This window comes from Haliaeetus albicilla, chromosome 25, assembly GCF_947461875.1.
Source record: "Haliaeetus albicilla chromosome 25, bHalAlb1.1, whole genome shotgun sequence".
In the NCBI taxonomy this organism is placed as follows: Eukaryota; Metazoa; Chordata; class Aves; order Accipitriformes; family Accipitridae; genus Haliaeetus; species Haliaeetus albicilla.
The window spans coordinates 17,408,843-17,423,411 of record NC_091507.1 but is presented as its reverse complement, the minus strand read 5'-3'; the positions used below and the strand labels follow the sequence as shown (position 1 = coordinate 17,423,411).

The 14,569-nt window shown below is 41.1% G+C and overlaps 2 protein-coding genes across 2 annotated transcripts in view; one reads left to right on the top strand and one right to left on the bottom strand.

The window, feature by feature from the left end:
* RFX8 (regulatory factor X8) overlaps positions 1 to 9,883 on the top strand; it is a 30,157-nt gene extending 20,274 nt beyond the window's left edge. Inside the window, exons 12-15 of the mRNA XM_069770010.1 lie at positions 2,966 to 3,122; positions 4,726 to 4,820; positions 6,006 to 6,120; positions 9,383 to 9,883. Of these exons, the coding sequence (XP_069626111.1) occupies positions 2,966 to 3,122; positions 4,726 to 4,820; positions 6,006 to 6,120; positions 9,383 to 9,642 (627 nt within the window). The 3' untranslated portion in view covers positions 9,643 to 9,883. The remainder of the gene's footprint in view (positions 1 to 2,965; positions 3,123 to 4,725; positions 4,821 to 6,005; positions 6,121 to 9,382) is intronic.
* MAP4K4 (mitogen-activated protein kinase kinase kinase kinase 4) overlaps positions 1 to 14,569 on the bottom strand; it is a 383,820-nt gene that overhangs the window by 232,022 nt on the left and 137,229 nt on the right. The window lies entirely within an intron of this gene.

Below are 14,569 nucleotides of genomic sequence, written 5' to 3'. Positions count from 1 at the left end.
CACAGCTCCCATTTACTGCAGCAGCCCTTGGAGATACTAAATAGTTTAAAAGCTCAGCTTCATGTGCTTCTAAACGGTGCTTCTTATGCATTCAAGAACGTGATCCAGCAAGACCACAAGTGCCAACTATTCCCAGTCATTTGCGTTTGATTTGCGTACTCAGACTTTACATCATCCTTCTTGTGCTCGAGCCATGATGTCAAGGGGCTGGTTGTACCTCCTTCCCTGCCTATTCCTAATGTGCGGAAAAGCTGCAGGGAGTCAACATCGGATTTACACCCTCAAGATGTAGGGCAAGAGAATTGCAGCCTAGCTGGGGGCAGCCTCTGGCTGCTCTCCATCCCCTTTACACTGTTTAACCGGCACAAAGTGAACTTGGCAGACCTGAGAATCAGGGTCAGATCTACACTTAGAGCTGAGCACATTCTGAGCCTGGTTCTTGTTCATGCTAATGAGCTCTTGGCACCGTTCTCACAAGTAGATGACGTTTGCACCTTCTCTAGAGCCTCTTTAAAATACAAGGGAAGGGCAAAGGAGTTCCAGTGTACCTGATGATTAGTCCCATCGGCAATTTAAAACCAATAGTTTCAATAAGTGAAATTATGTAAGTCTTGTAAATGAGCATCCCCATAGCCTTTCAGTGGTCACATAGCCTCTATTACAACTTCTGTTAGAGATCTTGCCAAAGCCATGGATACTGGGCTCCAGCAAAACAGGGTAGGAAACAAATACCAGCTAAACCTTCTCCTGCAAATGCATCCCCCTGTTCAACGCACACCAGAAGATGGTTACCTGAACACCACAGGTGTTTAAAATTTTCAGCTTGTGAGAAACATGCAGATGCTTCGTGGGGAGGTGGAGGTCCCTCAGAAAGGACTGCTGAGTGCTTTAGTCAGTCAGACCTGATTCCAGGCTTGTGAGGACTTGTATCCCGTTTCCCCTGGTGACCCTCGTCAGATGCTCATGTGAAGCGGGTATGAGTAGAGCAAGTGATACCTCACTCCTCCTCCATTGTACTCTCCTGCCTTCTAGCAATCTGAGATGAAGGTTATACCCACATCTTGGCATTTAATAGCTTGATTTTGGCATCCACAACATCTTGGGGTAGTCAGTTCCCGGGTTTCATAATTTGTTGTGTGAAAAAATACTTTCCTTTATTATTTTAAAATTTCCACCCTCCTTCATGCAATTCTCCCTGCAAACCTCCATCACATCCTTCCTCAGTCATTTCTATCCGAAGCTGAAGTTTATCTCATCTTCTCACATAGGAGTCATTTGATATTTCTAATTGTCATTCTCCGTCTAAAAATGCACCTGGAATTTCAGCTAGAGACTGATGGTCAAAGCAGGGAGAGTGGTCCTAATGAGAAGTACTACGGAGGAGCTCTGCAGCTGCAGCCTCTGATCGGTGTAACCACACCGGCCCTTGTAGAGTACTTTGCAATAATTTAGCCACCTGGTGAGAAAAAAGGAACAATTTTGGCAGGGTCAGCATTCAAAAGAAAAAAAAAAAGGTAACTTTCCCATCATGTGTAGATAAAGCAGGCTGACAGCTGCTACTACCTGGACATGCAGAAGTAATTAGAGCATAAAAAGGTGCAAATTCCCTGCGAGAAAGGAATGTGAATATGATGCTTGTCATTTCCTGAGGCTGATTCCTGCCTCTGGTAAGCTGTATTTAAGTGTTGTCAGAGCTGGCTCTCAGTCATTTAGAGAATTATATTTAGTATAGTGAAGTGCAATGGCTAAAGGGACCAGTCTAAAATACTGGGGCACGGAGCCAGGTGCTAGCAGCGTACTGAAGATACCGACCCTCGTAGATCCCCGCCTTTGGGTCGTGCGTTCGTGTTGCAAGCAGCAGGTCTTCTTCTGATGCTGGAAACTCCAAGTAAAATAAGAAATAATACTTTAACTTACCTGAAGGGAATTACCAAGTGAGAATCAGAGTGCTTTTGGTATTTCAGTAAAACTAGCAGAATGATGAAAAAGAAAAATGGCCAGATTGGGGATTATGTTTGCAAACAAATGGGCATCTGCATTCACCGCTGTTTGTGGGGTCATGGTAAGCACCTGGTGAATGGGATTTGCTACAGTGTTTATGATTCCTGAAGTTTTTCTGAATTTTACAAAATTATTTTTTCCTCTGGAAGGCCAAACTGGACATGGATTATTCACATAAAAGCCCAAAATTCAACAAAGGCTTTAAGGATCTTGCTAATTTCAGTATAGAAGTCAGAGGCTAAATGTATGGATTAACAAATTTTAACAGATTCAGGTTTAATTTCCTTCACTGTTTTCATCATTTCATCACAAATCTGAAGCAATGTTGTGTGATATTAGCAATTAATTAAAAAAAAGTGAAGAGATGAGGATCAAATGTTGGGCTGAAAATTGTTTGCAAAATCTATGTGAGTAATACTTTTGGGGACAAATATGAAGCCAGATTCATTCACAAATGACTCATAATCAGATAAATGGGATAAAATCCCAAATAATATTAACTAATACCATATTTCTAATGTTATTTTTCCATTCCTAAAGGTTTGGGCAACTTGAGAAAACTTGCCTTTGAATTTAATGGAAACAGGTACTAAGGATAGGTAACACTGAGGGCAAGTTGGCCCTGATACACCATTCCACATTTTAGACAAAATACCATTACCTGGCGTAACTAAATAACTCTAGGCAAAACCCAGTGCCCAGGCAATTGCCCAGATACTTCAAGCATGTTAGCCTTGTCTGCTCCATCACAGACAACGACACAGAGTGTCATTGAGAAGAATATCTCCAGAACACAAAACTCTTGAAGACAACTTAAGATTCATCTCCTTTGATTTTTTTTTTTTTTTTTTTTCCAGTTCAGAGACTGGTTATATAAAGTCTAGTGTTGAATAAGGGAAGCTGTTTGACCGAGCTAAGGCCTTGAAAAAATGAAAGGCATTAACTGTTTTCTTATTATGTATAGACAATGAGAACAGTCTTGACCAGCAACAGCAAAGTCACTGTTCTGCGATCAGACTTGCATGCTGTCATCGATCAGGGATTTCTGGATGTGCCTGGAAACCTCTTTCAAAAGAAGTTTAGGAGTCCAGAGGAGCTGCAGAGCGACATAGAACTCAAATGTAATATTTTTTTTTTGCTTTATTTTGTCTATCCGTTTAAGCCCTTGCTTGCCATTGTTAAAGCTCCAGTGTTTCCTCTTGTTTATTCATGGCATCTGCCCTAATGGGAATTACAGTCTTGCTGTAACCCGAAGTGCTGGAAAAGAGCCAATAAAATTGAGAATGGAGCATGTAATATTATCCTTCTAACTTTAAAGGTTAAGAATGAAAGGCTTTCCATTCCGACTCTCTCTTAAAGCTTTCTGTGGCAGCAGGCGTGGGGTTTGTATTACTAAATTATATATCTTCTAGAAAAAGTCTGACAAACAGGGATATTAATTTTTTATTGTTTTCTTTGACAAAAAAAAGAAGTTTTCAAGCATTGCATTTCACTTTTTCCCCTGTTATTAATCAAAGTACACAAAATCATTTCTTGTGGCCAGATTTTAACACATTGTATGCTGACCTGGACGACGACTCGGCCTTTCAGCTTTTGTGTTCTTTCGCTGTATTGCGGCTTGTGGGATCAATGCTATGCTGTAAACAATAAAATACACAGTTTGTATGCAGCCATGACATAATGCATTTGCCAACTTAATGAAAAGGGATGGGACGTAATAGCAAGTTAATTTTTAGATTAATGGGCTTCCATTTAAATTATTAGCAAGAGACGGGCAAGTTGGACCAGGCTGTGCACAGAACTGACGGGGGAGAACCTCAGCTTTTTGTTCCCAGCCCATCACCGACTCGCTTGCTGACAAGGGATGTGCCACGGCCTTTCTGTGGCTGCTTTCAGTGGGAATAATAATTTGCCTTCTTCACAGAACCATCAGCAGAAACATTTAAATAATATTCATATACATCTTAAAAATCAAAACCACTGCGCAGAATGCTCTTATTACATTTGCTCATTATATTAATATATATTAATGTTATATTAATATAATGATATAAGTCCTTCCAAGGTGGATTTATTCCATTCTCTGTTTTCATTGCTTTTCCAAACTGTTATTTATAATAAGCAAGGTTTCACAGACCCTATCCACGTGCCTTCTTGAAGGAAGATGTCTCAGTTAGAAGGGTATAAATTCAGAGAGGTGTCATAGTGATGATGTACCTTTTGGCACTGGGTGGTAAATTCCAATCTTTTGGGGAAACAGCTGCACTGATATGTGGCAATATTATCTATATCTCTATTGGTCTACAGAATATTCTGCGTTTTCTGTTATTGTTTTAAAACTGCTTTTTCCCCCTCAACAGGTAAACCAAGATTATTTTTTTTTCTCAACCGCATAAAATCTCAGAGAAGTAAATTGGTATTGCATATAACCAAATTCCAGCTTTCACATTAGAAATGTTTATTCTTGACACCTTTGCCATGATGACTAGGTCAGTGCAGGTACGGTGGAAATGGACAGAAACATGAATTCTGACTGATTTCAAAGTACGTCACTATTCCTCACTAAAGGAATAGTATAATTATATTAATCAAAATGCTATAAACAGATGTCTTAATATATTTTAAGCTAAAGAGATAAGAAAAAAAACCAGCCAAAAACTGCAGAAACAAACCAAAAAGCACGCCAATCACTTCAAGTAATGATCTCCTTTCTATATTTCATAGGTTTGAACGACTTAATGTCTTTGCTGGCACCTTCCACAGATATTCGGGTTCTCCTGAACTGTGTGTCTTCAAATCTTCAAGCTTTTATCATTCAGGTATAAAATTAATTTAATAATTTCAGAAAAGAAAGAGTGATCATATCATTTATCCTGCTACATGCTGACTGTCACTAGTCTGCAGGAGCTATATTGAACACTAGCAACCTGACCAGACTGCAGATTTGCTTAAATACAATTTATGCATGCTGCAGAAAAAGGGAGAATTAATTGGCATACAAAAATTCCATCTGTGCAAACAACTATGAGCATATTTCTCTGCCTATATCCACTCGGGTGGTTTCAGTATCTCTTCTCATTTCATAGAGACATAACAGTCCCTAATAAAGCAAAATTCAGAAGAAAAATGTTAGTAAAAATGAAGAGAACACTTCATGATTCCTGAAATCATTGATTCATGAAACTGTTGGGTTTTAGCAGGTGGGAGGAGAGTGATAATTTCTAGTAAAATGTCTCCAGCTCTGTGAAAGATTCAAGTATGGTCATCCTCGCATATGAACCTTTCCATAGGTTACCAGCTCTACCACCCCTGTTCCATCACTGATTCAGAATTAGGGGTGGCTTCACGGTACTGCTGCATTCGGTTGGTTGCCAGACCAATTAACTCGGGTCTGGGCAGTGGTTAAAGGTTTTTTGGGTTTTTTCCCCCTTTCTGAAGAAGCAGGGTAAACTGTACTTCTTTAGCTCGATTATTTCCTTTTTGGTTTTGGTTTGGGGCTTTTTTTGTTTGTTTGTTTTAAATTAAGAATAGTACTTTGCAGTCCTCTGGTGCCTTCATCTCATAGAACCCTCAGCTACCTCATGGGATGGTAGAGAGAAGATGGAGCGGGACTTTTCCTGGGGGTTCACAGTTATAGGGCATAAGGCAATAGACACAAGTTGCAGCAAAGAAAATTTCCAATAGATAAAAAGAAAAAAACAATTACCATGAAAGTAGTTAAGCACAGGAAGAGGTTACCTGGAAAGGCTGTGGAATCTCCATCCTGGAGGTACTCAGAACTTGGCTGGACAAGTCCTGAACTGAGCTGGCCATGCTTTGGACAAGGGGTTGGATTAGATGATGTCCAAAGATCCCTTTCAACCTAAGTTATTTTAGAATTCTAACAAAAAACCCTGTTTGTTCTACCTTTGTATGCAGTCTGTACAGGGAAATAGTCTGCAACACAATAAGGAATTCTTTGAACTGACTTTATCATAAAGCAATTTTTTTTTCTCTACCCGCAGCCAAGCAGGAGTAAAGAGGAGTTTAGAAAACTGGCATCAGATTTTCAGTTGAGATGGAACTTCCTCCTGAGCGCAGTAAGCAAGGCTATGACCCTCAACTACGCGGACAGTTTTGGTAAGTAGGATCTTTGTGACTCTCACCTGATACGCCCCTCCGTGTCCTGAGGTGGCAGAGGCACCAGATCATTTCAGCTGACAAAAATTAACGCTACAGTCCATAAGGGCATCACTTCTTCCTACACCCTTCCTTGCATCAAGCAGCACCATTCACCTGGGGATGTGGCTAGGCAGGTCAGGGAAATGAAAGGGTTAGTTTTCAACCAGATCTGTTTTCTGATCCAAACTCTTAGGATGAGCAGAAGGGAGGAAAGTAGGAGCCTGCAGCTGGAGATGGTGGGAAGGGCAGGACTCCCTCTTTCGGCAGAAGCCATCATTTGTCTGTGCAAATATGGGGAACAGCAGCCCGAGGTGTGAGCCTCCCTGTGTGGTGGAAAGCTGGGGCCACTAATTCCCCAAACCATAAAAATCCCAGATCTCTCAAGTGATAGCTCCCAGTCCTTCGGGTTCTTCCCATATCATATAGCCAGAGCAGAGCCACTGCGCTAACTACTTGCCAAAAAGGCAGTTAGTTCTTCTGACGACAGCTATATGCTCCTTCTTTTTCCTTATGCCTTACACTGACATAAGTGCTTGCCTAGCTAGAAGTAAGCCTGTTTAAGGTGTTCAACTGACTGAAAACTAGTCACTGCTTTAGCTGGGTTAGTTTTCTCTCCGGTTTAGGGCTCTGAGCTGTCAAGCATCAAATCCATCATACACCAGTGCAAGGCAGAAGCAAAGGGACTGTGCAGTCACATTCACACGAAGTGGCTTGAAGTGGTACAACCACATCTTGAATCAGTTCAATCTCTTCCCTTTCTATATTGCATCAACCCTACCTGCATTTCTCTTCATTTGTAAAACCTTTCAGAGGCTCGCTCTCTATTATTCATTCTGCAGAAATGCACCATCTCCTGTGAGTAGCATCTGATCCCAAACTGTATGAACCACTTTTTAAATTTTCAAAGGAGCACCTTCATATTTTTTCCTCTTCCTTTGGATAGGGCTTCACACAAATAGCCAAAGAAAACCTCATTATCTCCTTTGAAATTCCCCTTCAAAACCGTACTTTCATGTGTTTCCTACAAAGACATAACAAAGGGGTGTGTTAAGGTTGTTGCCTTTTGTATTCTTCAGTATTTTACCCCTGCTAATGTCTGTGTTTGTGCATGTATGTGAGCACCCCTTTTCTGCATCTAGCTGCTACCTTTTGCCTTATATTTAGATTGAAAACTCTCTGGAGCGGGATCACAGTTTTGTTCTGTGTCTGCGAGGAACATAGCACAGCAGGATCCCTTGTCCATCAGCTGCTGCATTACAGTGATAATAAAATAATCATTCCTTTCTCTCTCTCCAGAGGAGTTCTGCACAAAACTCTCCAATGTTACATGCAATATTTTGGGCAATGAGGAAATTAAGAATGAATTCCAAGAACAGCACTGGAAGCATAATGTTTATTGAAATTCCCCACAATGATGAAATCCTCTTCCCTCTTTCCACCACAAGAAGAGTTTAATGAATTGCCTCCCTGTTCTGCAGCTGTCGGTGATTGGGGACACAACTGATGGAGAGCATCCCTTCCTCTGCTGAGCCTTCCCTAAACTAATTACAAATGATATTTGCATCCCACTTATGACAGTCTTCCTACTATACTTGAGTAGCACTGAAATTGAACTTACTCTCACATATGAGAGAGTTAAAAAATGTCTTTAAATCTTTCTCTGTGATGCTCCAATTAATTTGATCAGTATTATCTTCTTTCTTAATACCTTTGGTTCTTCAAGACATTGGGCCATATGACCTAACAATGTCAACCCTTCTTTCCTGTGCTTCTGTTCCGGTAGAATATTGAGTTTTAGAGGCCAAAGCTGAAGCCGTTTTGTTAACAAGCCATCTGGTGTAAAACTTCTGTACTCAGGGTCATTGCTTTTCAGAAATTTTTTAAATCTCGGCATTTCTTGCAGGAATGGTGGGCAGCCTGTAGGTCGAGATATGTAGCATCCACACTGAGGAAAGAAAATTACTCAGGGAAATGTGTGAGTGTCATGTTAATGCAGTGTGCCTGTCCCCCAAAATAAACCACACACCAGTAACCAAACCCAAACTTACTCCTGTCTGGTGGACCTTGCCTTGGAGCTTGGCATATCTGGCACACATAATCAGAGGAACCATGCAGTTACCCCCCTGTAAGGCACGTCAGCCTGTCCACCTCCATTTCCTTTACTGGTCTCCCTTTGGAGGCATTCAGGGATGTAAAGCTGAGCTGCCCTGGCTGGACAGTGACCTGTGCGTTCCTCTTTTGAAAGCAAGCTGTTTCAACCTACTACCTCTTCAAAACTGTGTCCCTCTCTATTATCCCAAGGGACAACTGGAGTTGTAGCTTTTGTTTCATGCTTAGTCTTATTGAACATATTGAAAACACCTGTAAGACTGTTAGAAACACTCATGGACTACTAGTGTCAGGTCTTTATAGTTTGAACTCCAAGTATAAAAGTCGCTTTCCTCGTCCTGTAGATAAACAAGTACTTCCACTTACTTTGATAGAATTTGAAGATTCGCAAAAGGAGAAACGGCAGAAGCAGCGGCTTCTCAGACACATATAACATCAAAAGAGGCAGTAATTTTCATTTTTAAAGCTCTGTAAACCTTGGTCATTCATGTAAATTGTGGTATCTCCTTGTTGATGTCCATGTAAACACGTTTGTGGGATGCAGAGGTTATGAATTGCTTGATGAATTCCTGTGCAGATTTATGGCATGGAAGAAGACTGTCTCTTTACTGTAAGGGCTTTCAACCAAGGTATGATTCAAAAGTCAATGGCCCCAGTGAGTCTCTCCTGGCTTTTAGCAGTTATGCCCCCAAGCTGCAAGGTAGGGCATTTAATGTCATAGACACAAGACATACAGACGTCTGTAGGAGGGTTTGCTTGGGAAGAGGTGGAATGGTTTATCTGTCCAAGGGGAGAATGGGGATGATATGTGGTTGTTGATAAGCTTTGTAGTAGCAGTGAACATGGGGAAGAACTTGAACAGGAAAGTGAATAAACACAAGGAGACTTTCCTCACTAGCTAAAATAAGGGGAAAAGGCTTTTGCTTATGTTTAAAATCTGCAGTTGGTGCCTATTTTGCTGTGATATTTGGAAGTATGTAATTTGATGAATGCTAGTCTGCTACTTTGTCTAGCCCATTACTGTAATAAAACCCTTCAAAAAAAGAACACATCATGGAGATAAGCAAATGAAGAGGTTGTTAAAATTGTTTTTGTTTTTCTTTAAACCTAGGGTCCTGGCATTTGTTTAATTTACTACTCATGGACTTTGTGGCTCACATTTTCCTGTCCTATATAGAGGAGGACGGAGACGAAAGTTTCTGGGTCGCAAAGCAGAATGAGTCCCCTGTTCTGTGGGTTTATGACCCCAGCCATGTCTGGGGCTATTTTGAAGAGGAGCAACCTCAAGCCACTGCTCCACAGACAGCTCTCGTAACTTTGATGCAGAGCCAGAGTAACTTCGGATTAAGCAACATTTTTCCAGAGTTCTGAGTTGTTTGGTGGACACAGCCACAGCGAGCAAGGTGAAATAAACATTAACTTTAAAGAAAATTATCAAAAAAACCCACCCCCAAAAGTTATAAATTGGGTAAATTGGGAGGGATCAGAAGGGGTGTAGTTGTTTGGGGGGTTTTATGTGTGTAAAGTAGAACTAATGAAATCCAGGTTTGCATGGAGCTGTGTCCAGTGTCACCTAAACCTGAAGCCACAAAGCACCTTCCACAGCCCCCACCTGCCCTGCAATCCTATCGAGGGACGGTCATCTCCATACCACCCACCTCCCCATCACCACAGGTCCCTGAGTCTTTCCTTAGGTTTCCAGCAGACCTTGGGTGCTCCTCCAGATTCCCCAAGCACTGTCTGAGCACGAGCAGTGCTGTTCTGGTGGGTTGGGAGCAGCTTGTGGACTTGCTGACCAAAGAGACTGCATGTACTTATTGATCAGAAGAGAGAGAGCATGGCGTGGTCTTTTCTCGCTGTTGGAAGCACCGAGAGGCTCGCTTTCCTCCACCTACCTGTTAGTTTTATCAAAAGATGCAGAAGTATGAAAACCTTGAGACACTTCTGTTCCACCAGACTTTCTCGCAGTCAGGCCACTGGTTCAAACGTACCAGCATAAGGGAAAGAAAACAAGATCGACTCCAAGACTTCCTAGGCTGCAAGGCTAAATATAAGGACATATGGGAACATGGATCAAGCCTCTGTGCTTGAATTAGCCAAATTAGACATTCAGCTGTTTTCAGATTTCTCTTCCATGCAATAACAGCACTTGTCTTAAATCTTAGAGAACATTGTGTTTTCTGGAAAACAGTGCTGGACAAAAGTTAATGGCACCGAGACTCACAAAGAAAATTACATTTTGAGAGTCATCCTGCGATGGTTATTTTACTGTTTATCCAGCACATCCCAAGATGTATTCAGCTTCCATAAACTAGGACCAGGACTGGAAACAGACCGTTTTAAAAACAACTTTATTAGTTACAAGGACCCTTGGAGGACCCCTGTTTTTAAATGTAAGATCTGCTAAAACTAGCTCAACAATGAAAATTGGAGGGGAGAAAGAAGGCACAAAGGGGAAAAATCAAGACTGATTTATACATGTGATAGGCATGTTTGACAGTTGTTATTTTTCAAATGTAATCTAATGACCCATCCTGCCATACCACCTTAACCTCAAAAACCAAACTGAGCTGGGTGCAGGTTATGAGCAAGGAATCTCTAAACCACCGATGGTCAGAAATTGGGAGATAAATGAATAGAAAGCTTACTCAGTACCTGCCCGGCTTCCTATGCTCTTTCACTGCGCTGCCTGTATGCGTTTTCATATGGGCCGCTATGACCAACGCTCCTATGCTGGTGTCAGCAGACAAGGGTTTGACCCAGGTTTTGTCTGTATACGTGATGTGCCTGTAATTATGACTATCAGTTTTGCATATTTTGTACATGATCTCAAGAACTGAGCAAGGCTGATTACAGTGAGGGATGAGGGGTGTCAGAGTAAGAGAAGAAGGGTATAAAACATGAAATGGGGAGTATGACGACTTGAGAGAAGGTATGGAGGAGGGAAGGAGACAGTGAAGGAGTGGGAGAGTGTAGGAAGAGCTTAGAGATTAACGATCCCAACAGTTGATGAATTCTACCAGTCCATGTGCAAGCTGCTGATAATGGTGGGATGAAAAAGAGATTCTAGTAAGAGCCTGCTGATGCTGTGGTTCGAGTGTTTGCAGTTTGTGAGGGAGCTGAAAAACTTGAACCTGCAGCTCTAAAGGGTTTCAGGAGCTGTGACAGAGTGAGCACTTCTGCCTACTTGTGTCCTTCAAACGGGTGGTAGCTCCCACCTCAACCGTTGCAGGCTCCTTCTTTTTGGGTGTCAATACTAATTCCACAGGTTGCTGAAAAACACAGCTGCCAGAAGCATCTCCATCACACGCCGCTTTGTATCGCCACCTCTGTAGGTCACCTGAATAGATTCCCATTGCCTGAGGATTTGTGTTCTGTGACTTCTGATCACCAAAAATCATCATCGTGCTCCCAAGCAACCATCTGTCCCTGCTCCTGACTAATCCCCCTTCGGCCACAACTCGTTCTGGGGGGTATCTAAACCCTCAGCAGCCTTAGCAGCATCCACCAGCTATGCTGCTGTTTCCTGGACCGCATTTCTGACATATTGCCCTGTGCATCACGGGTATATTTCATAATTTTTCCTTTTAGCTCCTTTACCTCATGCAGCCTCTGCAGCCCTCTGCAACCCAATGTCTTTTGTCAGCTCCCATCCTCCACTCCGTCCTCTGCCAACACCACCAACCTCCGTATCTTTTTAATCTTGTCCCACAAGGTATTTCTATGCCTTCTCTACAGCCTGTTATGCTTGGGAAAAAAATCTGTTCATCGCACCTCCACCCTCATCTCATTGAAATTAGTGCTAAAAACTCAGTTTTGCTATGAAACCCTGGAAAAACGAGAGGGAGGACTGGTTACAGAAATCAGAAAAGAATCTCCCAACCTTGCCCTGGTATCAGCAGCATCAATATGTGTCTGTGGCTTAGCAGATCCCTTCATGATCTTTTAGTTGCCACCTTCATTCTTCCTCTTCCTTCCCCATCTGTTTTTGGTCCTCCAGTCCTAATTCATGCTGAATACAAATTACACTCCTCGGCAGAGAGAGCATGTTTTTCCATTTATTTTGAACAGAACAGCACGTTTCTCAATCTTTTTTAAAAATATAATTCGAAGCATGAAAATAATTGTTAATACTCTTGAAAACAGAATACATTCCAAGTTGGTGACATCTCCCGAGGAAAACATTATTTTTATATGAAAAAAATGTAGAAGGCGGGGAGTGAGACAATCCAAGATTTGAACACACTGCCTTAACGGGGAGCGTGGCAGATGAAATGCTATATAGCCAAATGCACGTGGTATGAACTAAGAATTGTTGAAACCGGTGGCAGTAACGAAGGTGCTCTGAGTGAGCCGTAATCTATAACAGTGCAGCTCAGAGAGCATTGGCCCGATCTTTATTTCTTATCACAGAGCTTGCAGTTGCTTTCTCTCAGCACGAATAGCATTTTTTCATCTAGAAAATCCCATTCTAGGCTTCCTCTCTTTGTTCACTCGTTACCAAATTAAAATCCTATTAAACTGCACACCTGCAGTGGGTTTATCTGCAGAGCACTGTGCTGTAGCTTTTAATCCAATTCCACACCTCCGTAACACACAATATACTGCAAATCAGGGCGCGGAGAGACTGAGGTTACGCTGTTCGTAGCTCTGTTGGCAGAGAGCAAATCAAACACTTTGATTTGTTAAAAAGGGAGAAAAAATAAGGACATAGTTAACTACTTCACTTAAAGGAACGATAAGTGTTCATCTGAGTGGTCTGTATAATCCAGGTTACAGAGATCAAGTGAAATCATTAACTAAAATGATCAAAAAATGAGAGTAAAATCTTGACCCTGCTTAAATTCAGTGGCAAAATTTCTGCTGATTTTAAGAAAGCCAGGATTTCAGGATGAAAAGCGGTCCCCATCAGGGAGAGAGACAGGCTGAGACTATTTGTTTTGAAAAAGAATAGGAGGCCTTAGAGCAGACATATAAAGTGTGAATGATGTATTAAAAAGTCAATGTGGTCTCCTATCAGACCTTTGCCACCCTATGAGGAAACCCAATGTGTATCTCCTCTTGTTGGGTTAATTGATGTAAAATAAGATTGGGTATCTGTAAAATAGCTCAGGTTCAGCAGAAAAGAACAGAGATGACTTTCTCATTCAATGAAGGGAGAAACAAATTATTTACAGTTCCTACAGTCAAAACATTTCCATGTTTCTTTTCTAATTTACAGCTCATCCAGGTCATTTTGGAAGAAAGAATTACTAAAACTTTTACTGAGTTGGGTCTTTGAGTTGGAAGGGAAGTAATTCTTACTCAAAAATATGGACAGACACTTTTTTGCCTCTGATGAACAGCAAATCTTCAGAGAAAACCAGCCTCACTTGACAATTCTTTGTGCTAGACCATTCTTACTATTTGATACAACTTTAAGAAATACTGTTTTCATCCTCTTAAATTTAAGATCTTGTTCTGGAAATACTAAATGCAAAACTGTGCTAACGACGCAGTTATTTTAAATTGTCACGTGATTTGGTTGTTTGACTTTATTTGAATAAATCTTCAGAAGAAAAAGGTGAAATATTTGTGGCTTGGTTTTATCTATTTCTTGTATTTTTTGTCACCAGTAAAGCTGAAGGCCTACCTGAAGTCATTGTGGTAAATTTATCTGGAAGCTACAGAACAGATGACTGACTCTGTGTCAATGCTGCTTTGCGTCTACCGTGCGTAATTTAAAAGTTATATTTATTGCATGTACAACTTAGCACTAATTCCTATGTCTTGAGAAATTCCTGCCTTGTTGCGCATTTCTGCAGGACACAAGAGTCAGTATCTCAGATATAATTCTATTAACTGAAATAAAATACGTTGTATATAATGTTATTGATTTGTTTATGTTAGAAACTAGGTTGTTTGAACTTGTTCTATAAGCAGAGTACAAGCAAAGACTCTTATAAGGAGAAACCCTGGAATAAGTTTGTATGAAACAGTAAATACAGAGTATGAAATTTGTATCTTGCGTGCATCAAACTGCATGAGGAAATTCCCTGAAACACCAGGGAGATTGGGTTTTTAAATATTTTTGAAGAGCACGTCTGCAGGGAGTTGACTGGGCCTGGTTGTTATTTCAAGAAGGGACAACTGCTTTGTTATTTTAAGAAGGGAGATTTGCTGAACTAGAGAAAAGCACGTGTCAGGAGCTTAGCAAGCTTTCATTCATTTGGATTTTGGAGATCTGCATTTATTTTCCACTTGCATCTACGTTCTTCTGTCTCAGCTCAAGCACTGAAGTGGGAATCAATATTCAAAA